Here is a 25,877-nt window from a genome sequence, read left to right as displayed (position 1 = left end):
CCTGTGTGTGTTTTAGTTATTTATGATCGTCATTGCTTAGGGAATCTTTAACTGAACAAAGTCATCAGACAGCCATTTTATACAGAAAGTGACATCAGGAAAACTGTGCTTTTTTCCCTGTTTCTCTTTATTGGTAAGAGAATGTATACTTACTCTGTGCCTGGGCTAACATGAAGGGACTCAGAGAAATCAAGTTACCTGGTAAGAAATTATCATTTTGTAGTTTGCAATTAAAAATAATGTACATCTCGTAACATAAAGTTAATTTTGTAAATAGAGTTATTCATGCAACATCTCTAAATACTATATAATTTATCATTATTAGCAAAGCTTGCTGAGGAATGAACAAAATCAAGAAGAAATGATACTACACTTTCTTCTGGATCTCTCCAGTCAGTGTGGGGTCTCATTTCCATGTACTCCAAGTGGGACGTCTTTTGAGTTAACATCCAGAGCTTCCCTTCATGCCATTGAGGATGATTCATCTATGAATATCAAGTCTGTTTGGGATGATGTGAGATTACACCTTCGACGTTTCTTAGTAAATAGACTTCAGAGTCCTCATGAAACAAATACTGCTACTTTAAAACAGCAAATGCAGTTTAAAACTCAATGCATACAACACCTTTTGTTTCTATATCCAGAATCAGAAGTTCTAACCAAGTACCAAAACATGCAGAATAAATTGGTTTCTGAACTTCTTCAGCACTGTGTTCTATCTAGCTGTGGTGAAACAAACTTTGATAAGGTGGTTCATGGTTACAAAAGTTCAGTACCTACACTATGCACAATGATAAAAGAGGATTTGTATATACTAAGTGGTACTATAGATCCATCCTCAACGCTGATGTTTATTAATGAAACTTATCTGGATACCATCACAGAAGAAATAACAGTTCTTCTTGAAAGACTTTGTGAACTGCAGTTCAAAGAAAATGCTCTACATATAATTAAGACAAGCAAGATTTCAAAGAAGCATAGAGGAACAGTTCATGCTTTGGGTTAGTGGCATTTTTATGTTCATTTTAGTTAGATTTTTATATATCTTGTTTTTACTACCATATTCTCTCTTTTGGTTGATTATTTCCCAGGAAGACAGAAAGGCATGAAATTACCCATTCTAGTTTGATGCTTTTAACAGTATTCATGTAGCTGAATTATTGAAGATATCAGAAGTGTGACCCCAAAATTTTAAAATAGAACATTATTTTATAGCCATATATACAAAGCTGCAGTATATTACCATTGGGTAATATTTTCCTGTTGGAATATTAAAAAAACTAAAATTATAACTTCCATAGATTGTGTTAGTAGGTATGGGATTACAAATTATTGAATCTGGACAGGGAAAAAACCCTCTCTATTCCCCAGAGTTGCTTTGAATGGACTGAAATTAAAAATTTAAAAATTAGACTGCAGCAACACAGACTCAATGCATTTAATTATAAAATAGTTGACACTAATCCCACATAACTGGTCTGAAAGGTTTAGTATCCAGACTGTCTCGAAAAAATCTTATTTTTTTTAAATACATTTCCAACGCTTTTTAAATTAATATAAATTACTGTACTGATAATTGGTTTCATGTTTTTCAAAAGAAATTTACAACAGTAAAGAGGATCCCACTGTTGACATTAGATACTTTATATACTTGTTTCACTATTGGTGAATCTGATAACCTTATTCTCAAAGGGATTACTGAAGGTTTAAAAAATGCAATTATATAAACTAAAACTCTTATTATGTAATTGGTAGAGAAGTTGTGTACAGGCATGCCATGCACAGTTTTAGAGTGGTATTGTATGTAGGAATTATGTATTTGTTTACAATAGCATCCACAGCAGGCTAAGTTTTTTTGTAGCAAGACAAGAAGGAATAGGGAGCTCACAGTCTTACGCTAGACATACAAACAAACAGGGGAAAGAGGTATAACAAAAAGTATTATGTTCCAGGTGTTGGTTTACCAGCTCTCCACAAAATAAGGTTATGTTCATTTTTTTTTATATCAATTTTCATGTTAGTATAAATCAAATAGAAACTCCATTGGTAGAAAGACAGAAGAGCCTCTTCAAGAGAGACTGAAATATGGAGAAGATAGGGGCTTTGTGGGTGAGTAAAGGAAGTCTGGAACATGGATTAGGAGGCAGTACAGAAGAAAGCATGCAGACAGTCATGTGATAAACTGACATTACTGCTGGAGTGGAGGGGCAATGGGAGACAGGAAAAGGGCGGTTAAGTAGGTAGGGGCAAAGTAATGTTGAGCTGTGAAAGGAAGTTTGAATTTGGAGCGCTTAGCAGAAGGTAAGCCAGTGGAGAGATTCAAAGAGGTTACACATTAAGAACAACAAACAAGGATGATGACCCTAGCTCTGCAGCATTTTGTAGAGAGTGAATATTTATACCTAGCACTTGTGTGACTCAGTTTTTAATCCATAGATCTCAAACACCTTTTCGTATTTGAGAAAATTGAGGCAGAGCGAGATTAAAATAGCCCAAATTTCATTAATCTGTAAAAATGCATACTGTAGTGAATAGCGGTAATATCTTTTTTGTTCTGCTTAAATTTTTTATTTGCTCTATTTTAAATTCATTTTGTTTGCTGTGAAAGGTTCCCCCTAGATATTATAGTGCCGGTCTATTCATCGGATCATTTTTGTATTCTGCTGCTAATTAAAAAAAAAGGTAGATAAAATTACTTAAAAGCAAATCTTGGTATTCTGCTTTGTAGCTGTTATACTAACTTTCCATAAAACCCAACAGCAGAGATTTTTGAAAAGATGGTAAAGGTCATATTTTGGGCTGCAGCCTTCAATTTTGCACCTGCAAAATGTATGCGAAAGTGGTTGTGTCTACAGAAATGTACACACAGCTGTTTGTTTGCATACAATATAGATTTATGTATTTTTTTTTGCACGTGCAAAATCAGAGGCCCTGGTTATGGTGTAGACTGTTATCCTCATTGTAGAATAAAGACGATGTGAGACTTTTCTGGGTTGTATGGGAATTTTTTGTGTAAGAAAACACTAGTTCTCCAGTATTAACCCAATGAAGACACTTGAGAATGCCAGAGGAATAGAGTGGGCAGCTGAGGAAATCATCCAGAGACATGAACATTAAGGCGACCCAACATTCAGGTGACTGTCGGAGGCTTTTAAATGTAATACTGTTTTCGAGAAAATATATTGAAATAAATGTCTGATTTAATTATTTACTATTAATTTGCTCTTAACTAAATAACCTGTGTTTTGACTACTCCAAATAATGTTTATGGGGGCCATACTCAAGCCCTCCCATGTAAATAGCTAGTATGAACACAATATTGACCATTGCCAGCCCCATGACCTCAGCCCCATAAAATGAATATGCTGATTGTATGCATGAGTGCATTTATTTGTTCCTACAGGTTGTCAAGTTCATATACATTACATCATGGTCTATAGTGTGCATTGCCTGAAAGTTCGCTAGGCAGACATCAAGCTTCTATAACAGCAGTTTGTCTAGAACAGTGGTCTCCAACCTTTTTATGCACAAGATCACTTTTTGAATTTAAGATCAACCCAGGATCTACCCCGCCCCTCCCCCGAGGTCCTGCTCTGTTCACTCCATTCCCTCTCCCTCCATCGCTCACTCTCTCCCACCCTCACTCACTGTCACCGGGCTGGGGCAGGGGGTTGGGGTGCAGGAGGGGGTGCAGGCTCTGGGCTGGGGCCGAGGGGTTCGGAGTGTGGGAGGGGGCTCCAGGCTGAGCCTGGGGCAGGGGGTTGGGGTGAAGGAGGAGGTGAGGGGTGCAAGCTCTGCAAGGGAGTTTAGGTGCAGGAGGGGGCTCTGGGCTGGGGCAGAGTGTTGAGGTGCAGGAGGGGGTGCGAGGTGCAGGCTCTGGCTGGGAGGCACTTACCACAGGTGGCTCCCGGTCAGTGGCACAGCGGGGCTAAGGCAGGCTGCCTGCCTGCCCTGGCCCAACGCCGCTCCCGGAACCGGCTGGCACGTCTCTGTGTCCCCTGGGGGGAGGAGCAGCAGGTGGCTCCGCGTGCTGCTGCTGCTGCACCCGCCCGCGAGCGCCACCCCCACAGCTCCTATTGGCCAGGAACTGTGGCCAATGGAAGCTGCCCGCGCCTGCAGCTTCCATTGGCCACAGTTCCCGGCCAATGGGAGCTGTGGAGTCAGCGCTGAGGGTGTGGGGGCAGCGGCAGCATGTGGAGCTGCCTGCCTCCCCTCTCCCAGGGGCTGCAGAGACATGCCAGCCACTTCCAGGAGCGGCATGGGGCCAGGGCTCTGCCTTAACCCCGCTGCACTGCCGGAGATCGCGATCGACTGGCAGAGGCTCCAGGATCGATCCAGGTTGGTGACCACTGGTCTAGAACATAGAATCACAGAAATGTAGGACTGGAAGGGACCTCAATAGGTTATCTAATCCAGCCTCCTGTACTGAGACAGGACTAAATATTATCTAGACCATCCCTGACAGGTGTTTGTCTAGCCAATTCTTAAAAAGTACCAGTGATAGAGTTTGCACAACCTCCCTAGGTAATTTGTTCCTTACAGTTTGGAAGTTTTTCAAAATGTCTGACCGAAGTCTCCCTTGCTGCAATTTAAGACCACCTCAGTGGTTAAGGAGAACAATTTATCACCCTCCTCTTTTATGTAGTTGAAGACTGTTAACATGTCCCCCCCTCAATCTTCTCTTCTCCAGACTAAAACACAATTTTTTCAGTTTTCCCTCATAGGTCATGTTTTCTAGACCTTCAATCATTTTTATTGCTCTTCTCTGGACTTCCTCCAATCACATTTTTCCCAAAGTGTGATGTCCAAAACTATACACAATACTCGAGTTGAGCCCTTTTCAGTGCTGAGTAGAGTGGAAGAATTACTTATTGTATCCTGCTTACAACACTCCTGCTAATATATCCCAGAATGTTGTTCTTTTTTTTTGGCAACAGAATTACACTGTTGACTCTCATTTAATTTGTGATCTACTTTAACCTCCAGATCCTTTCCTGCATTATTATTTCCTCAGCAGTCATTTCCCATTTTATATTTGTGCAATTGATTATTTCTTCCTAAGTGCAGTACTTTGCATTTGTCCTTATTGAATTTCATCCTATTTATTTCAGACCACTTGTCCAGTTTGCCAAGATCATTTTGAATTCTAATCCTGTCCTCCAAAGTGCTTGTAACGCCTCCCAGCTTGGTATCGTCCGCAGACTTTGAGTGTACTCTCTATGCCATTATCCAAATAATTTATGAAGATACTAAATAGAACCAGACACAGGACAGATCCCTGTGGGAACCCACTCACTATGCCCTCTCAGCTCAATTGTGATTCCTTAGCAGTCTGAGTTTATCAGTTGGACACTGGTAAATAAGAATGATACTCTGTATTCACAGGCAGCAATCCAGAGTAAAACACCTGATGTGAAGGCAAAATGACGAGGATTTTTTTTCTTGTTGAAGGGGGATTTCATTGTCCACTGTGTTTTAAGAGTTGATCAAATCAATTTAAATGGGTCTTAGGACTTGTCTACTCCTGAAAAGTTACTAGAATAGATATACTGGAATTTTTATTGTCCTGGCCATACAAGGGATATGGCTTCATTTGGCTATGGCTTTATTAAGTCATCTGGGAAATACCTGGCAATAAATCATAGGGTGCAGGTCCATTCTTGTCTTAATTGTTTGCACGTGTTTGGAGTGGACAGCACCCATTCCCACTCCACCTCCTCCCCTTGTATGAGGGCTAAGGAAGCTCTGGAAAGGAGGTTGTCTTCCTGGTGTACCAAACATAGGAGTCCCAGCCCCACTTCCTCAGCTTCCTTAGGGGGTATCTTCCCCTAAGTTCACTTCTAATGCTAGTTTATCAGGGAACTGTACCCTGGAATGAGTACCTTCACTGGACCCCTGCCACAAGACACCAGCAATTGGCTTGGCTCTGCTCCGTTCCCTCCATTCCTAGTTGGGTTCCCAGAAAGTTAAAAATTCACTCATGAACTTTGGTCAAAAATATGTCTGCTCCGTGCTTCATTAGGTGTATCCCATTGACCATAAATAACCTGCGTACCCTATGCAGTATTTTCTGATGGATGATTTTGGATGGATAATTTGTTCATTTACAAATTCAGGCATCTCCTGATTCATGTGCCTTCTCTCATTGTCAACCCAGGTAGCCCTGGTTGCTCCCTACCATACCCTCTGTTGCAGCATTTCAAACCAATTTATAATCACCCCTGAGAAAAGCTACTGGATCTGCCCCAAATCCCTCTTTCCCCTGATGATTGTCAACCCGCTTACAAACTCCCAAATCATTTTCACCCAGGTGAACAATAATTATGTATGGCAGTGGCTCCCTGGCTGCCAAAGACTGTAAGAAAGGCATCAGCTGGTTGCAGAGCGTGTGCCTCCATTCATGCCAAACCTCTATGTAGACCCTCTTTTGCTAGAATAGCTTTTTTGGTAATTACCAAAAAGCGTAGACAAGCCCTTAGTTTCTAAGTGGACTTTACTAATGAGAGCTCATATTTAAATCTTAATTAGGGCCTAGGACATCACTCTCTCACCACTGACACTGGGAGTAAAATTCCCCATTTATCCATATGTCAAGGAATGTACAGCTGTACCAGGTTGCCTTGGCAATGACCTTCATTTTGACATGGAAAGACCACAGTCACTAAGAATGGAGGGAGGTGGGGGAGAGAGAAAATTCACTGCTTTCTCAGCTGAGTGACAGTTCTGCCAATGTGTTTCCTATGGTTTTGCTGCAAGCTGCCTCTGCCCTCTGGGAACCCCCAAACCAGCACATTTCAAACCACCAGGATAATTTAATCTAGGATATTCGATTGGGACTCTTGTTTTTATTTACTAAGTGCGCCCTGAGGGAAATGTGATTTTGATAAAAAGCAACAGAGGGTCCTGTGGCACCTTTAAGACTAACAGAAGTATTGGGAGCATAAGCTTTCGTGGGTAAGAACCTCACTTCTTCAGATGCAAGTAATGGAAATCTCCAGAGGCAGGTATAAATCAGTATGGAGATAACGAGGTTAGTTCAGTCAGGGAGGGTGAGGTGCTCTGCTAGCAGTTGAGGTGTGAACACCAAGGGAGGAGAAACTGCTTCTGTAGTTGGATAGCCATTCACAGTCTTTGTTTAATCCTGATCTGATGGTGTCAAATTTGCAAATGAACTGGAGCTCAGCAGTTTCTCTTTGGAGTCTGGTCCTGAAGTTTTTTTGCTGTAAGATGGCTACCTTAACATCTGCTATTGTGTGGCCAGGGAGGTTAAAGTGTTCTCCTACAGGTTTTTGTATATTGCCATTCCTGATATCTGACTTGTGTCCATTTATCCTCTTGCGTAGTGACTGTCCAGTTTGGCCAATGTACATAGCAGAGGGGCATTGCTGGCATATGATGGCATATATAACATTGGTGGACATGCAGGTGAATGAGCCGGTGATGTTGTAGCTGATCTGGTTAGGTCCTGTGATGGTGTTGCTGGTGTAGATATGTGGGCAGAGTTGGCATCGAGGTTTGTTGCATGGGTTGGTTCCTGAGTTAGAGTTGTTATGGTGCGGTGCGTGGTTGCTGGTGAGAATATGCTTAAGGTTGGCGGGTTGTCTGTGGGCGAGGACTGGCCTGCCTCCCAAGGTCTGTGAAAGTGAGGGATCATTGTCCAGGATGGGTTGTAGATCACTGATGATGTGTTGGAGAGGTTTAAGCTGAGGACTGTAGGTGATGGCCAGTGGAGTTCTGTTGGTTTCTTTTTGGGGCCTGTCTTGTAGCAGGAGGCTTCTGGGTACACGTCTGGCTCTGTTGATTTGTTTCTTTATTTCCTTGTGTGGGTATCGTAGTTTTGAGAATGCTTGGTGAAGATCACTTCATTAAATGTGAGCTAGTGACAATATGTGGATCAAAATCAGTATGTAAGAGGCAGGGCTGCTCCACAAGTGGTACTGCAGGTGCTCCCCACCATACTCTGAAAGGTTTGGCTGCTTGCTTGGGGCAGGGCAGCCTCTGTCATAACTTGGCATCAGTTTCTAAAAAATCAAGTAACAAAATAGCAACTCAGGACTCATCTGGCTGTGCTTTTAAACAAAGAGGGAGAGAAAAAAACCCTTCGAAGTGCTGGGTTCTGGGTTAGCTCTGAGACATTCCTTCTCTGTCCCATTCTCACCTAACTCTGCCCTGAACAACTGCAGGCAAGCCTTCTTCACTAGCCTGCTGGTTCTTGATTGGTCAGTATTTCCTCCTGGCCTTCTTGGCCTCTGGAGGACTGTCATCTTGGTTGCCCAGTCTGAGTGGCTTTTCCTTGGTTGGGGAGCATCAGGGTGCAGGTGCCTCCAGCAGGAGGTGGAGAAGGCCTGTTAGCCTTCATCACACAGTGGCTGACTACATATTAAAAATCTGATTGCAGAGTGGAACCACACAAAAAAAACTGTTAAGGTTTCTCCCATGCATTTCCTGTCAACACACTCAGGAAGTAACATTAATTCACATACTTTAACCCAAAGGTATCTGTAAACTCCTCCTTTCCAACAAACTCTCTTGCACTTCCAACATATAACCAACTGCAGGTCACATGTTCATTTCCTCTAAATCACATTCAAATGCAAACTTGATATCTGATCTCAGCTAGTTTGATATGTTCTCTGTATATATGCATGTACTTGTAAAGCATTTATTGTGTTTTTCAAATATGAAGTTGGAGTTAAGGTTTGCATTTGTGTGTGTCTGCATTGGGACTGAGAGCTGAAAGAGAAGTAGACTTGATGGAGGGGCTTGCAGCGAGGGGGGGAATGGGACTATATAAAGGTAGTTGAACAAAAAAGGGTGATTTGGGCCAAGGGCCTCCGGTTGAGGAGAACTGAATTTCTGTATACCATTGCCTCCATGTTCCAGAGGCTCCCCATGGTGCCCATATTTGGTGCAGTGGAGATGCTGAGGCAGCAGTGCCATTGGTGACCAAGTCTCTGTGAGCCAGATCCTTGGTGCATACCCTCAACTCTCCACCACCACACAAGATACCTCACCCAGCTCTGCTTCCCCAGATACTGCAGGTTCTCTTTTCACAGAGTCTGCTTTTCCTTCTGGTCCCCCATAGCCCTACTCAAACCCTAATGCAACTTCATTACTCTATTAATTTCCTGACTGTAACCATCATGGCCACTTACACCCCTGATCCCTACAGCCCTGCTCAGTCCTTCAGTTCTCCCATACTGTTGCAGTTTGCAGCAGCAGCATCGTGGTGAGCCAAATTTGAATGCGCTAATGTCTGACACAGAAATATCGATATTGTGCTCATCCCAAATACTCTGTCCTGTACCACTTCCATTTACACTCTGAGCCCCCACCTTACTGCCTGCTTAACTCTTCAGCTTCCTGAGACCATCTCACTTATCCTTTTACCTTCCAAAAGTCTTGCTTACCTCTAGGTCCTCTGAACACTCCAGTTTACCCCCATACTTTCTGCTGCCCAACCTGTTTCCATGGGTCTCCAGAGACGAGGCAGTATGTGAGGAGCTGATCTGGGGTATAGAGAGGGACAGTGGGCAGTGTTGGAAAGCAGAAGTAGCTGGGTGAACTGGATAGTTCCTGACCTTTCCAACAATGAATTAGGGTATTATTAATTTGGAAAATAATATTTTAAGTTTTCTATCCCTAAGCATTTATGAGAGTCTCTGTGTGAAGTTTGGAGTTTGTGGTGAGTATGATTGTCTATCTGTTGGGAACCTAAAAAACCCAAACCCTCATTAGAATCTCAGGAAATCTCAGACTGAGAATATACTAGGGCAAATTCAGTTGATTGGCCTGTGAAGAGTAGCATGTTAAATTTTGGAGACTAAATGTTTAAGTATGAAATGTAGATATTGTAATTCTGTTTTAAGATCTCAACACAATCTTCATGAGGAAGCTACTGTTATGCCTCTCCATTCTTCCCCTGGCTACTTGGCTCTCATTCTCTTGCCTTTATTCTATTTCCGGGCCACTATTCCCAATTGCCAATTTTAGGAGCATGGAACTTCTTATATTCTTAGAACTCTTTTTTTACTGAGAAAACTCAGAAAGGCTGTTATACTGTTTTGAGATTTTAAATGCTCAAATGCCAGGAAATCTATCCTGTTTCATATATTATGAAAGTTCTTTCATTTAACAATGAGCAATGTGATTTGCCGTTCAACTAATATGTTACAAATGTAGATGAAGTATGTTTTTTTAATTAGACATGCAGATGTAACTTGATATACAGTGAACAAACATGTTCCACATCGCTGTGTGTGACTCTCTAAAATGATAACAGTAGTAATTCACATGAATTTACAATGGTGTTGCAATCAGTTTAATCTCCAGAAACATTCTTGAGATCAGTTGTCTCTGACACCCAATGAAAATGGCAACGTTTGCATGCTCAGCCCATTATTCTTCTCAGCTATCTCCATTTGTTTTGAAAATAGGCAAAGTAATTAGTATTTAATACAGACAAAATTTCAAACTTGGGTGCCTAAAGTTAGCACTTAAATAAAAGTTTTCTGATTTCCAGAGATGCTGAACACCAAAGTCTTTAATTGAAGTCAAAACGATCTGTGGTTGCTCTGCATCTCTGAACATAAGCCACTTTTATTTAGGTGTCTAAATATGGATGTGTGTACCTAAGCCTTAGGCACCAAATACACTTGAAAATTTTGTGTCTGGTGTGTCTCATTTGTTAAACAGTTTTATAGTTCTTTGTCACCAAAAGTTGTCATAATCAAGCTACATTTGGGGAGTTTTGAATTTTTGTATCTCAAAATGAAAGTGTGTGGTGTGGTGTGGTGTGGTGTGTGGGGGTTTCTTTCTCCCCCCTCAAATTTTGTAAGGAAGCTGAAGACTTTAAAAAAAAAAAAGAAAAAAAATCTACCTGAAAAGAATAGTACTGTCTCAAATTATGGGTCTTGTATAGAATCTCCTTTTCTTCACCAGTTCTTGTGCCACACTAGCACAACTAAGTTTTGGTATCAAAGGCTTTTGGGCACTCTATAAGAAAACAACAGATTGTCTTGTTTTGTTTGTTTGTTTGTTTGTTTTTGTCATGGACTGTTTTGATCTCAGCTGCTGTAGTTTATTACCAAGAACAGAAAAAATAAGCTAATTCTGTTTCATGCAGAAGTGTAGAAACTTTAATATTGTATAAATATGTCTCCATACTAAGCAGCATAGACATAAGCACATAAATTAATTTTAAAAGTTTGGTTTTTACCATATATAGCATATTTTCAGCAAGCCTTTCTTTGAGGTATGGGGAGAAGAACATAACCCAACTAGAGTGATTGTTTGTAGGGCACCTAGCAGCATCTGTAGGAGCAGTGCTACAGGAGGCTATACAAAACCACAAGGACTGTTGGAATGAATAGAGCATATGTACAAAGGGCCCTTGCATCTTAAGGACCCCCCAACATCCATATAGTGTGTGGTGGTCCATGGCTGTAGGAAGCTGGATCCCCAGTGACTTACATAGGAGGAGTGGGCAAAGGGAAAAATTAGGAGGAAAAAAGCTGTGAATTAAAACTCTTGCAATTTCTGTTCTCTTGTGTGGGGGTAACTTCTATGGGGAAACATACAGGGCATTAGTGAGGATTAAGTAGAGTGGTACTATAGCTTGATTATAAACTTCTGGGTTTTTAAATATCAGAAAATGTGTTTTTAATTTTTTTCAAATTCAACCATTAATACTTTAAACCAATTGGTGTCCCAAAGCACTTGAGCATATAAACAACCTTAAGCATATGACTAGTTCCACTCGCTTCAATAAGATTCAACACTTTTCAGAACTGGCCTGAACTAAACAAGTGACTTTTAGATAAAGCAATCAATTTTGTGCAATAACAAAGAAAATGTTAAATACATAGCAGTAAAATGGTAGTTTTCCATTGCCTCAGTAAATCAGATGCTTAGTTTTCTTTATTCATGTATCTTAATTTTTGTACTGGTAGGTGAATTAACGTTCAGAGTCAGACTCTTCAACAGGTAATATTTAGCATCCATTTAATGAAGGAGGCACAAAGCATTGGTTGATAGTTGTAATAGGAAAACAATAGGTGCACAAAGTCTGATGCTGATTTCTGCATCTGTCTTTGTTCCTTAGAAAACGTATAGGATTTTGACAGCAGAAAACAAATCCCGTTACCCAGGGAGAACAAAATAGTGACTAATTGTCTTTGCATTTAATGCAGGAAAAAATTTGTTTTGTGGGCTCTTTGTCATATATTATTTATTCTTATCCTTGGAAGTAGGGTATTTGATTTTTACCACACAGTTATCTTAAATGAAAATAATGTGTAATTCTGAGAGGAAAATAAAACCATCTGTTTTAATATACAGAGTTGAAGTTTATAAACAAAAAAAGAAATATTCTCTTAAAGGCCACATGAACATAATACCCTAGAACCACAAGTGTGTTTCTAGGGGGAGTGCAACATTTCCTTAAAGATTACTAAAGCATTAAGCCTCTTACTTTTTAAGCTTGTAGTAGGGGGTAAGATAACAGTAGTTAAGTTACTGAATTTTCAGTTGGCAGAATTTCAAAGCTGGTAGCATGCCTGAATTCCTTCCTGCTTTTTGGAGCTGTTGCTTCAAATCACTTATTAAGCACATAATGTGAAGACTGACAGTGGAATCTCATTACTGACCCCTTACCATAATGAAAAGATGTCTATATTCAGGTTCTTATTACTGTTATATTTGTTTTGATTTTCTTGAAAAAAATTATAGGATATAGCTAATTTGAATTCAAAATTATTTGCACTGTGTAATTAGCGATGCAATTTTATTTTGTATGATGTATGCTATACTTTTGTGTAATGATGAAGATACTAAATGTTATGTCTGTCTTTCAAGCCCCTGAATCAGTTGTCTGAATTCTATAGATAGAAGGAGATATAATTTCAATTTGGGGTTTGTTTTTTTCGCTTCAAAATATCTACAGTTAGCAAACTAATTATCTTCCCCTAAATGCTTCCTCAGCACACCTGGGTGTTTTTCCTAAGGGTGAAAAGAACATTTAACTCACCATGCCCCCTAATTATTGCATTCTCCTCCCAAGTATAAAAGATTAATGTGATTTACTCATCAGTCTGATTTTGCTTGAGTGGTCAGAGGTCAGTTTGAGATTTATATACTGCAGTACTCTTTAAATATATATATATATATAGAGAGAGAGAGAGAAGTTGAGATAGGATTATTAAATTAGGCTCTCTTTCTTTGGGAATATATAGTTATATGAAGGAAACCATGTTGAACTATGAAAGATGAGAGAAGACAGACTTTAAAGAAGTTCCCTTAAAGAGACTCCTATGGTATATTTGGAAAGAAAATTATTACATGACTCTTTTCAACAGGTATGTCTACCATCTCCTGAGCACAACTGAATTAGGTATTCCTTGCTGAGATACTGTTAAGGTTTGGAACATTTTGTTTATCCCGTTTATTACTAATCACACATACATAGCAAATATATCATTTTTAAAAGATAAATTCAATTTATTTTAGTCACAAAGTATTGCTGTCTTGCAAAAAAATCACATTTATTTAAAATTGGGTGGCTTGACACATCAACAAAAAGTATGTCATATGTTCAGTTAGCATATGCTTCTGTTTCTCACATTGACCGAAGTGTGAAAACGCTAAAATACGTTGTCTTCAATCAAGTGCTTTTAATGCACAGTAAATTTATTTTTTTAAATAAAGTTTTAGGTTTATTTTAAATCCTTTTTTATATTACTTGCTGATCTAACTACGGGTGTCAGAAGCGGAGATTCCCCTATGTGTCTTATCTACAGAGGATATAAGTCTGTTACAGCCCTACCTACAGAGCATGTTTTTTATCTCAGAATGTATCAATTCATGCTCTTAATTCTGGAAGTGCATGGTTCAATCCCCAGTATTCTCCAAAATGGTGTCCAATCACACAATTGTGGACTTGTCTGGGATTTGGGTTGCTGCGGTCCTCAGACGCTCAGGAAGAGCTTCATCTGTCTAGAAGCATGCAATTTACTAGTCTCTCTCTAGCTGAGAGCTGTAACAGGCTGACGTTTGTGGTTCCAGTACAGAGGAGGACATGCTGACCAGTGGGTTACATAGATAACTTGTGTACTTCTACAGAAAGTGTGATGAGATAGAGTGGCTCAGAGAGTCACCATTAATTTAGATGCTCTAGAATAGGTTCCACTCTATATGCATCCGAAGAAGTGGGCTTTAGCCCACAAAAGCTTATGCTCTAATAAATTTGTTAGTCTCTAAGGTGCCACAAGTACTCCTGTTCTTTTTGCGGATACAGACTAACACGGCTGCTACTCTGAAACCTAGAATAGGAATAGCAGCAAAGAGTCCTGTGGCACCTTATAGACTAACAGACGTATAGGAGCATGAGCTTTCGTGGGTGAATACCCACTTCTTCGGATGCATGTAGTGAAAATTTCCAGGGGCAGGTATAAATATGCAAGCAAGAGCAAGGTTAGTTCAATCAGGGAGGATGAGGCCCTCTTCTAGCAGTTGAGGTGTGAACACCAAGGGAGGAGAAACTGCTTTTGTAGTTGGCTAGCCATTCACAGTCTTTGTTTAATCCTGAGCTGATGGTGTCAAATTTGCAGATGAACTGAAGCTCAGCAGTTTCTCTTTGAATAGGAATGAGGGTGGTAAACCTGCAAGATGCTGGGAGTCACAATATATAATGCTAACAGGTCTTTTCTGCTCCCAATATCTTTGACTGTGTGATAATTGCATCCATCAATTAACACCTTGTAAATTTCAGACAGCTTCAGGTAAACTATCCTTCCCTACAGGGAAAGTCCAACTTCTTCCATAATGAGACTACAGGAAGGATTTTTAGTTCATGTATAGAGAGGTGTTTTAAGACTATACTCTCATCTCAATGTGTATACATGTGAAACTGCTCTTATGCACATAAATCCACCATATATAAAGATAAGACTATAATCTAACTCTTTATATTCAACATTGTAAGGACTTTATAGATTTCCAGTGAGCAATCCCGTTGTTCTAGCAAATCTTAAAATTGAATGTTTGCCCACATTATGAATGCCTACATTCATTTCTAATTTGTATATATTCTTTACAAAAAATACCCATAAGAACTGGGGTGGTTCTGCCAAAGTAAGGTTATGAAATAGGAAGAGGAAGGAAATTGAAAATTACTTACCAAGGTGGAGTAAATATCCCCCCTTTTTGAGTTGCATTCTGCTTTATTAGAATAAAAGCTGTCATTGTTTGCTTTTGCTACCTCTTGGAATTTCCAAAAAGAAAACAGTGACAGGAACACTTTCCTCTATTATGTAGGGAACACATAATATCATATATAGACAACACAAAGGAATGATGAGTACCCTATTGAATCTCTTGTTTGGCTGAAAGTTCCTAACAGTTTAATTTTAATATAGGTGGCCTCTGTAATGCAACAGCTGTCATGCTGGGCTATTCCATTTTGAATGAATTTAACAGAGGATTGAGAGGAGATTGGCAGATTTGTTTTAAATGTGCATATTTTAAAGTAATTTAGAGTTCATTAAAGTAAGGGTATTAACTACTTTTGATTGTGATTTCTATTCAAATTACAGTTCACTATCATCAGCCTAGTTTTTTGAATGATTTATAAGCAAAACTGGCCAAAATCCACCAGTTTTAGATGACATGATATTTGTGACATCTTAAAGTGTGACAAACCTGGTGGCATTGAGTTTTTCCTTCAGCAAAGACAGATTAGCTGCCATCTATTGTTCTCAATGAAAATGAGGCCATATACTTCCCTCAGTTAAGATGCCTTCTTTCAAAATGGCCTCTTCTGATGTTCCCAATGTGAGCAACTAACTGCCTTCAGGGAGGATGGTGGCTTCCTGTAATCCCAAAAGGCAGAGAAGAGAATTTTGAAGAACAGGTGAATGGAGGCAATGGCTATATTTGCTAAGGGCACCAAGTTGCCTTAGTCACACTGAGAACAATTGGAAATGGCAACATTTTGAAACAGGGCAGTTCTTTATGGAGTTCTCTGAAGCAGAACATTTTTGTCAGCTTCTGCTGAAGGAGACACTTTTCATTATGAAAAGCAGCGGCAAAATATTACCACTATTACTTTAAAAAAAAACACACAAAACTCTGCAAATGTAGTTTATGCAAAAGTTTTCAGATAGTTTTAAATATATGGATATTTAGAAGAATCTATGTTATTCCATTAGTAAGATCGTTAAGAACAAAAATGATCTCACACTTGGTGCTAATTTTGTGAAAGACCCATTATTAATTCATTTTAATTCATAAACCAATTCATTGATTTAATTGTAAATTCTCAGAAAAATTCATTCTGTACTCCAAGAGTAAGTGCTGTGAGTTTTGGGACATATAGCAAAGAGATTTGAATTCCCACAATCAATGCATGCTCAACTCAACTTTAACAACAGAGCTGTCATTTCTCTGTGATCTATAAACTCCAGAATAATAATTATTATTAATAATAATAATTACTGAGCACTTTTCACTTTCCTAATACTTTATAAATGTTTTCTAATCCGTTTAACAGGCCTATGAGATAGGTAGATATTATCTTTATTTTATAAATAAAATTGATGTACAAAATTAGCATCAGAGTCATGATTAGATCTCCTGGCTCCTAGTCCGGTATATGTAGCACTTGACTATACTTCAATTTGTATGAACATTTTATCTTGATAGATTTCTACACTGAATGCCAACATTCAATATCTAATATCTAATGTGGAATTAGCTTTCATGAATGAAAATAAAATCTTATTTCATTGTATTGAGAAGACATTATGGCGTAGAGTTGATTAAAGCTTCATGTTTAGCAAATCTCTTTCAAGAGACTTGTGTAGTCTTTACTGATGTTGTTTATAGTTGACTGTGACATCTCTGTTTCTATGTCAGACATGCTCTTCTAATTAAACATATGCAAATTTATATATACTTTCCATGTTTATAGATAAGTTGAAATCCTCACTTCACTAGGATCCTGTGACTTATACACAGTAAGGATATACGGAATAAGGAATTATAAAAGTCACAGATCTAGGCTGATGAGTAATAGGCAAATATATGCTTTCTTCAGATCTGTGGCCAAAAGAAATGACACAAGGATAAAAAATAAGCACAGTGTAGTCTTTAGTCAGAAATTGGTGGGGGTGAGGGGGTGAGTGTGTTTCTTTTTTATGAGATTTTGCTGGCATCCCAAGGTTTCAGTGGAACTAAAGGGAACTGAAAAGTGGACAGGTGTTTAAAAAAAAAAAAAACTATAAACACTCTGATAACTGTTTGCATCCATGTGGTTTCCTCTGCTGTGCTGATAGTTCTTTATGGTTCTGTCAGTTTTAATCAGCAGAGAGTACATGTGATCAGTATATCTGATAAACTTGTCAATGCCTTTTTTAAAGCAGGATTCCCCAACCTATTCTATTCGGCCTCCAGGCCCCCTTTCATCATTTCAAGTATAATCTTGATAAGACAGAGATATGTCACAGGCAGCTGTGTATAGCCAGGTCAGACTACAACTAATTTGTGCAGGAAAAAATTAAATCAGGAGGTAAATTATTTCATGATTGCTCATTCCCAACAGAGTTGGGCATCATTCTGAAGAAAATATCAAATAATTGGTTTCAGGCCGTGTCAGACACATGCAATTCCCTTCACTAATGGCTGTGCGAGGTAGCACTAGGCCTCAGGGGTCACTGAAGAACTAGAAATAGCTTAGTGCCAGGCAGAGCAGCAGAGAGACAGAGCGCACAGGAAATGAAGTGGCAATAAGTGTAATCCATAGGGGAAATGTGCTTCACTTGGAGTTTAATATATCGTCTCAGACTCTGGCAGTAAGCCATGCAACAATTGTTTACCTTTTTGTCAGCATCTGCATCTGTTCTGTTTTGTAAACAGCACTTAACTCTCTGTCCGTAAATGCTGGAATCAATAACAACTGTTAAAGGATTTCCTTTCTTTTTTTCATATTCTATAACAAATGCACACTACAAACAATGTTTGCCTTAGATAAACAAGGAACAGACATTAACAGGGTCAAAGGGATTTGGTTGGGAACATTTTATAGCTTCTTGGTTTCGCAGTAATTATATCTGAGTGATTTGAATGTATCTTGTAACCTATCCAAATTAAACTGTTAAAAAAATGCTAGTATGCAGTAATGAAGATGATTTTTATAATTATCTTAAGTACTGTGTATAGAAAACTGCTTCCACTGTTTGTAATAATTTAGTTCTATGTAAGATCGTGTATTACAGCTGCTATGAAGAAATATTAAGTTGCCATTTTGCAGTTTTATGAAATTAGTGATCGTATCCAGCAACACTATTTTTTTAAACTTACAGTTATTAAGAAATATTATATACCACAGTGCAACATAAGAAAAGAGAACTGCGACTATGGTCTATAAAACTGAATATATCATTACTAAATGCAAGTGAGAGAATAATGCAGTTATATACTAGCTGGGTTTAGGACAGTGTGCCGATGAATGCTGTCATAAATGCTAGATTGTTATAATAGTTATGGCATTACTTAAAAGTTAATATCACTGGGAGCAGAGGAACACATTATTGTTAATGGGATTTATACATGTGTCTTCCTGTGCACTTCTTTTAAAATTTACCCCTTAAAATCTCCCTATTCACAGTGTAGCTACCAATAAGTTGAGGTTCTCTTGCTTTATTAAGCTACTTCATTTCAGATTTTGGCAAAATATTAGTTCCATTTATGAAATTGCTGGTTATTTGTTTTTAGGCTGTAGTTATATTTTTGCTCTTTTACTGTTTTTTAATGCTCTTCCTCTACCTTGTGAGATCCTTCCCCTCCCCCCTACTCTAGCCTTTTATGAGCCACTTGAAGAACAATTGTCAAGGGCCATCAAATGTGGAATCAGCCTTCATGAATGAAAACATATTTTTCTTTATTAGGAAGCCACTGCTTATCATTTTCTCTGCCCAATATTGTATTGATTATTCTTTTTGGTGACATCTATCCTCCACACATATCTATCTGTTGTTCTCAGGCAGGTGTTGTATGTCGCCATGGACTGTGTTAGCCCCTCTCTCTTATGATCTTGTATGAAACTTTCTTCCCTTTTGCTGCTCAGATACAAGAAAAGTTAGAGAACCCAAAATGATTCATTTTACATTTTTTTTAAACAATCCAAGATTTTACTTACCATGCATGTCACTTTGCTGAAAAATGAGGGACAGCTTAAAAGTAAATCCCAGAAACCTATTCAACAAGGCTGAAACTGAAGTTGGAAGTCTACTGTCAGTGGATCTAGAAGCAGTGCTCGTAACCGAAGTCTAGCACATTTGCAAGGGAAAACCCCACACTACACCCTCTCCCCTCTTTCCCTCCCAACCCCAAGTGTGGCTGCTGTGAAGAAAGAACTTCTCTCTCATCTACAAAGAGAAGTATAGAAAGCTTCACTGTCTCCTCTCCAGTATAGAGCAGTCCTGAAAATTCATTCATCTTCATGTCACCTGGCTCAGATGTGGCAAGGAAGAAGGAACAGGTGTTCATTCATTTTGCATTACTTTCTATACATATTCCTAGGTACTTTATTTCACGATCTACTTAATATACTAATATTAGGCAGAACATGAGCACACCTCTGATCAGTACTCTGTCTTCTCTTCAGGCCAGGCAGAACAAATGGAACGCCAATTAGCAGGTGTAAGCTGCTAATTCAGATCTAATAAATCATTATTTCTCATGTCTCTGACTCTTGAGACAGTAAGGGCTAATCTTGGTAAGTAGTAAAATAAATGCAAAAATCTTGATATTGTTTTTAAATATTTGGGAGGGGCTCAGATATTATGGTAATAATGGTAGTAGATAGGTACCTAATTGGAGAATAGGATTTCTGTGTTTTGCTTTGTACTCCTTTGAAACTTGCCTTACTGAGTTATCTATAATATATATGCTGTTTTAGAATTGATAAAGGCATTTCTAAACTTCATCTGTGGTGCAATAGGATTTTTAATTTCATACTTTTTCTTATTTCTAATGAGAGAGCTCCAACTTGATCTTGAACATTGTTCTCAAGACATTTCCACCCTGACATGCAAAAGAAATAACAGGATTAAAAACTGAGATTCATAATTTGAGAGATGTTGTAGGAAATCCATGCTGGATACTAGCCTTGAAGTGTGGATGGCATATGTTGACTATTACAAGGAGGCTACATATGGGCCTTTAATTTTCTTCTATAATTTCTTTGGGCAGGGACAGACCTGTATTTTTTCCCTCTACATCAGGGGTCTCAAACACGCGGCCTGTGGCCTGCCATAGGCACCAACTCTGTGGGTGCTCCAGGATCACCCATGGGGAAAAATTGGCAGCCACTGGCAGCCAAGCTTCCCCTCTCCTCCTCCCAGCATGCCGCATCCCTGCTCCTTCGCCTACCTCCCAGCAGTTGGAATAGGGGCAGGGAGAGGGCGGAGTTGGGGTGGGGACTTTGGGGAAGGGGTTAGAATGGGGGCGGGAAAGGGGTGGGAAGAGGCAGAGCAGGGGCGGAGCCTCATGGAAGGGGTGGAGTGGGGGTTTTGCAGTCTGTTACCAACCAATTTTGAAGTTCTCAGCTATTTTTATTTGAAAATTGGTGTACAACTACAGAAAGGTGTGGAGTTGTGCTGTGCCAAGAATACTATACCATTGTGATATCAGAGATAACTCAAGCAATCACCACCCTTACTCAATAGCTGATTTGCACGATACAGTTTCATTGGTTGTGTTGCCGGCACAGAGTGCCCGAGGACAGCAACAGTGGGGTCCGTTGCCCGGTGTGCGTCACGCCAATAAACACACCAGGGTGGAGAAGCAATCAAAGTTTATTTGAGATCTCAAAGTGGTGCAAGGAGACAGGCACGTCTCAAATCAAGCACACCAACATAAGCGGCCTTTATCTTTTATACATTTTGCAGCTAACCCTTTCCCTTCTTCCCCCGCCCTTTCTCACCCCCCCTCCTCCATTCCCACCTCTCCCCCTTTCTCCCTCTGGTTACATTACACGACCTTGGCTGTGCAGCTTGTTCTCACTGTTTCTTTCTGCAAGCAATCTTGTCCTTCAGGTAAAAGCATGTAGGTTTCCCTTATCACTACTGCTTCCCAGCTGCTGGCCTGTGAAGTTAGTAAAGTTTAACATGCAGGGGCTTTGATTCACTTAGGCCTAGGGGGGGGCTTCATTGACTCTCGGGTCTTCCAACCCCCCGAGTTACCTAGGGTGATGCCTAGTGACACCAACAACTCCCTCCTTTGAGAATACTAAACAAGCTTTTGGCTGAGTTTTCTCATATTCTGTGGACAAAATGTGATTTAAGGCCATGGTCTTAGGATCATTGATTAAAGGGGAAAAGGAGGTGTCTTGACTTCTAGAGGTGGTACATACTTTAACCTTTAAACATTTCAGGCATGAGAAGAGAGCTAGGGTGAGGAAACAAAATACGAGACCAATAAGCAGGAGGCGGACAATACCACCTCCCAAGCCCCCTAGGCTAGGGAGCCAGCTCCAGAGGGTATCAAATAGAGTGGGTTCCCGTTCCTGGGCCTTCCACTGATTGAAGGCCTGTTCAGAGGACAGGATGTGCTTGTGGAATGGTGGTAGCATTACTAAATGGCCTCCAGGTGTCATTTCCTAGCAGGCTAAAGGGGGCTTCTATGGTGCAGTTTTGCTACAAGGGGGTACCCGAGGTATTTCTTCCCCTACTGAACCATCCCCAGCAGATATCTGACCAATTTTGGGGGACTACCCTCCAAGGGTGCCATCCCTCCTTTGTCCATTTGTAACAGTACTACTGCCGCGTGGTGCGGGATTTGAGAGCATACCCAGCAGTTAGAGAGGTTAAACTCTTGGGCAAAGCAAACCTTCAGGGCCTCATACGTATTTGTTTCTAAGATTTTAGGGATTCCTCTCCATCCTACATGTGCCTGGGGGGAAACGGGAGTCAATGAGAGGAATGCCCCTATGGCAAAGAGTAACACAGTGGCAGACCCTGGACCTGATTTCATTTTGGGCAGGTGACCCTGGGGTTTAACAATTACAATTCCCCCAATACCCACAAAATAACAATTACCAATAGCAGGCAGACTAAAAACAAAAGGGACCAGGCCACCAGGTTAGGCCGGCCCTGTGAAAATAAACACAACCAACGCTCAGAGTTTTCGCGGGGAGTGCGCTGCGACTGTCCAAAGAGATCACAGGGCATTCCCAGCAGACCTTATTGTCTTTTGAATAACAGTTTAAGTCCCAGGTCATCGCTGGCAGTCTTTTCCGTAGGCTGGACGGTCCACCGTTCAGGAGCGGGCACTGCCTTCAGACGGGAGTGATGAATCCAGTTCTTGTGTCCCTCAACCTTTGCTGCTGTGTGGGAAACCAGGAGGACGGTGTGGGGTCCCTTCCACTTCTCTTGGAGAGGCTCATCCTTCCAGGTCCGAATGAGAACGGAGTCACCAGGTTGCAGAGAGTGGACAGGGGCATCCAACGGGAGAGGCTGCAAATCTCTGGTATACCTGTGGAGAGAACAGAGAACAGCAGACAGAGAGCACATGTACTGAGATAAGAAGCCACAGCCTACCTCCCACTCCTCTGCCAGAACCGGTGTACTGTTCATAGGCCATGCCCTTCCAAACATAATCTTGAAGGGACTGAGCCTTAATCTGCCCTTAGGGAGAGCGCGGATCCGGAGCAAAACAAGGGGCAAAGCATCAGGCCACCGTAGGGAAGCCTCTCTGCCAGCGTGGGTGGTCTGATGTAGTTTCTGTAGCACTAGCCATATTAGATTCTTTGGTAGGAGGATTTTTCCTTCCATGGAGTGGAGCCATCCCTCCTTTGTCCGTTTGTAACAGTACTACTGCCGTCGGTATACCACTCATAATCAGCATTCGGGAGGGTTGATCTTTTAAGTCCGGGCGGCTGGAGTATTGGGCATCTATGACCTCCAAACAGTCGTGTTCCTGCTCCTCTGTCTCCGGTAACAGGATGGCTGGGTTAAGGGAGAAACAGGTCTGTAGGGTAACTTCAGGATTTTCTAACAGTTTAGCCTGTTACCGAGCTACCCGAGCCTATGTAAGCCAGAGACCACCCTTAGTATCCAGCAGAGCTTGGACCATGTGGGGAGTATACACTTGCACAATTCCCCCCAGTGTCAGTTTCTCGGCTTCCCCAAGCACTAGGGCAGTTGCTGCGACCGCCCGTAAACATGCCGGCCACCCCTTGGCAACTTGAGAAATATTGTTTAGAGAAATATGCCACGGGACGTTTCCAGGTGCCTAATAACTGAGTAAGCACTCCCAGGGCCACCCCTTTCCTTTCATGCACATACAGTTGGAATGGCTTAGTGAGGTCCGGCAGACCCAGGGCTGCTAGGGTCTTTGGTTAGCACTTCTTTTATCTGTGAGAAAAGAAACCTAACACATTTCATTAATGCCTGGCAGTATTTTGCAGATCTCATAGTTGCTTGGGCACATTCAGGCCCCCCTTTTCTTGGTTGTCAGCCAAGTCTTAGCTGTGAACAATGTCCTTGGATGGGGCCAGCATCTTATCTTTGGACTGAGCTTGTCGGCTTCTGAGGACCAGTGAAAAGGGTCGTGATCCGCTCCCTTAACGCATTCGTACAAGGGTTTAGCCCACAGTCCAAACTCTGGGATCCATATTCTGCAGAAGCCTGCCATGCCCAGAAATGCCCTGAGCCGTTTACGATTGTTTGGGATAGGAATTTGACAGATAGCTTCCTTCCTTTCGTTTGAAAGTTGACGCTCCCCCTGCCTTATGTGAAACCCTAAGTACAGTACTTCTGGGAGAGCCTTAGGGTATGTCTACACTACGAGAGTAGTTCGATTTTACTTAAATCGAATATGTGGAATCGATATTACAAAGACGAACGTGTGTGTCCACACTAAGGACAGTAATTCGACTTTGTGAGTCCACACTAACGGGGCAAGCGTCGACATTGGAAGCGGTGCACTGTGGGCAGCTATCCCACAGTTCCCGCAGTCCCCGCTGCCCATTGGAATTCTGGGTTGAGCCCACAATGCCTTCTGGGGGGAAAAATGTGTCGAGGGTGGTTTTGGGTAACTGTCGTCATCCAACCGTCACTCCCGCCCTCCCTCCCTGAAAGCGTCGGCGGGAAATCAGTTCGCGCACTTTTCTGGTGAGTGACAGCGCGGACGCCACAGCACTGCGAGCATGGAGCCCGCTGTGACCATCGCTGCAGTTATGGCCGTTATCAACACCTCGCACCTTATCATCCACCTTTCCCAGAGGCAGATGCTGAGAAATCGGGCGAGGAGGCTACGGCAGCGCGGTGAGGACCTGAAGTCTGAGAGTGGCACAGACCTGTCACAAAGCACAGGACCCCGCGCCAAGGACATCATGGTGGCAGTGGGTCATGTTGATGTTGTGGAACGGCGATTCTGGGCCCGGGAAACAAGCATGGACTGGTGGGACCGCATAGTGCTGCAGGTCTGGGATGAATCACAGTGGCTGCGAAACTTTTGCATGCGGAAGGGGACTTTCATGGAACTTTGTGAGTTGCTGTCCCCTGCCCTGAAGCGCAAGGACATCCGGATGTGAGCAGCCCTGAGTGTCCAGAAGCGAGTGGCCATAGCCCTCTGGAAGCTTGCAATGCCGGACAGCTACCGGTCAGTCGCGAACCACTTTGGCGTGGGCAAATCGTGGGGGTTGTTGTGATGCAAGTAGCCAACGCAATCGTTGAGCTACTGCTCTCAAAGGTAGTGACCCTGGGAAACGTGGAGGTCATCATAGATGGCTTCGCCGCAATGGGATTCCCAAACTGCGGTGGGGCTATAGATGGAACTCACATCCCTATCCTGGGACCGGACCACCAGGCCAGCCAGTACATTAACCGAAAGGGCTACTTTTCAATGTTGTTGCAAGCACTGGTGGACCATAGGGGACGTTTTACAAACATCAACGTCGGATGGCCGGGCAAGGTTCATGACGCTCGTGTTTTCAGGAACTCTGGTCTGTTTAGACGGCTGCAGGAAGGTATTTACTTCCCGGACCACAAAATAACTCTTGGGGATGTGGAGATGCCTATAGTCATCCTCGGGGACCCAGCCTACCCGCTATTGCCCTGGCTCATGAAGCCCTATACAGGCACCCTGGACACTGAAAAAGAACTCTTCAACTACCGGCTGAGCAAGTGCAGAATGGTGGTGGAGTGTGCTTTTGGACGTCTCAAGGGGAGATGGAGAACCTTACTGACTCGCTCTGATCTCAGCGAAACCAATATCCCCATTGTTATTGCAGCTTGCTGTGTGCTCCACAATCTGTGTGAGAGCAAGGGGGAGACCTTTATAGCAGGGTGGGAGGTTGAGGCAAATAGCCTGGCTGCTGATTACGCCCAGCCAGACAGCCGTGCGATTAGAAGAGCCCAGCGGGACGCGCTGTGCATCCGGGAGGCTTTGAAAGCTAGGTTCCTGAGTGAGCAGGGTAACCTGTGACTATTAAGTTTGTTTACGGAGAAGCTGAACCTGCCCCCGTTTCTTTACCCAGTAAATGTTCACTATCCTCTCCAGTTACATACCCCGTTCCCCCCGTTCCCCCTCTTCCAACACACGTTTAAAAATAAAATCACTTGAAATTTGTTAATGAACACCGTTTTCTTTATTACTGTTTTCGCGGGAAAGTGTTGAACCTGGGACGCAGACTGTGGTGGGGAGCGGGTGTAGTGTAGTGATGCAAAGGACACTTCTAAACTCCAGGAATGACAGGCTCCGCACAGGTGGACTGGTTGTTTCAACGGAGCCTGCCACCCCTCCTGTTCGGGACTCTGTGTGTGGGGGCTATGTGACTTTGTGGCAGGGGGAGGACGGTTACAGATCCCCTGCTGCGT

The 25,877-nt window shown here is 41.7% G+C and overlaps 1 protein-coding gene across 1 annotated transcript in view; it reads left to right on the top strand.

Annotated features, from left to right (window-relative positions):
• Positions 1–25,877, top strand: part of KIAA0825 (KIAA0825 ortholog) — a 417,985-nt gene that overhangs the window by 98,360 nt on the left and 293,748 nt on the right. Inside the window, exon 5 of the mRNA XM_065406817.1 lies at positions 326–1,001. Coding sequence (XP_065262889.1) covers positions 326–1,001 — 676 coding nt within the window. The remainder of the gene's footprint in view (positions 1–325; positions 1,002–25,877) is intronic.

The sequence above is a fragment of the Emys orbicularis genome, chromosome 6 (assembly GCF_028017835.1).
Source record: "Emys orbicularis isolate rEmyOrb1 chromosome 6, rEmyOrb1.hap1, whole genome shotgun sequence".
Classification (NCBI taxonomy): Eukaryota; Metazoa; Chordata; order Testudines; family Emydidae; genus Emys; species Emys orbicularis.
This window is presented reverse-complemented; position numbering and strand designations above follow the sequence as displayed.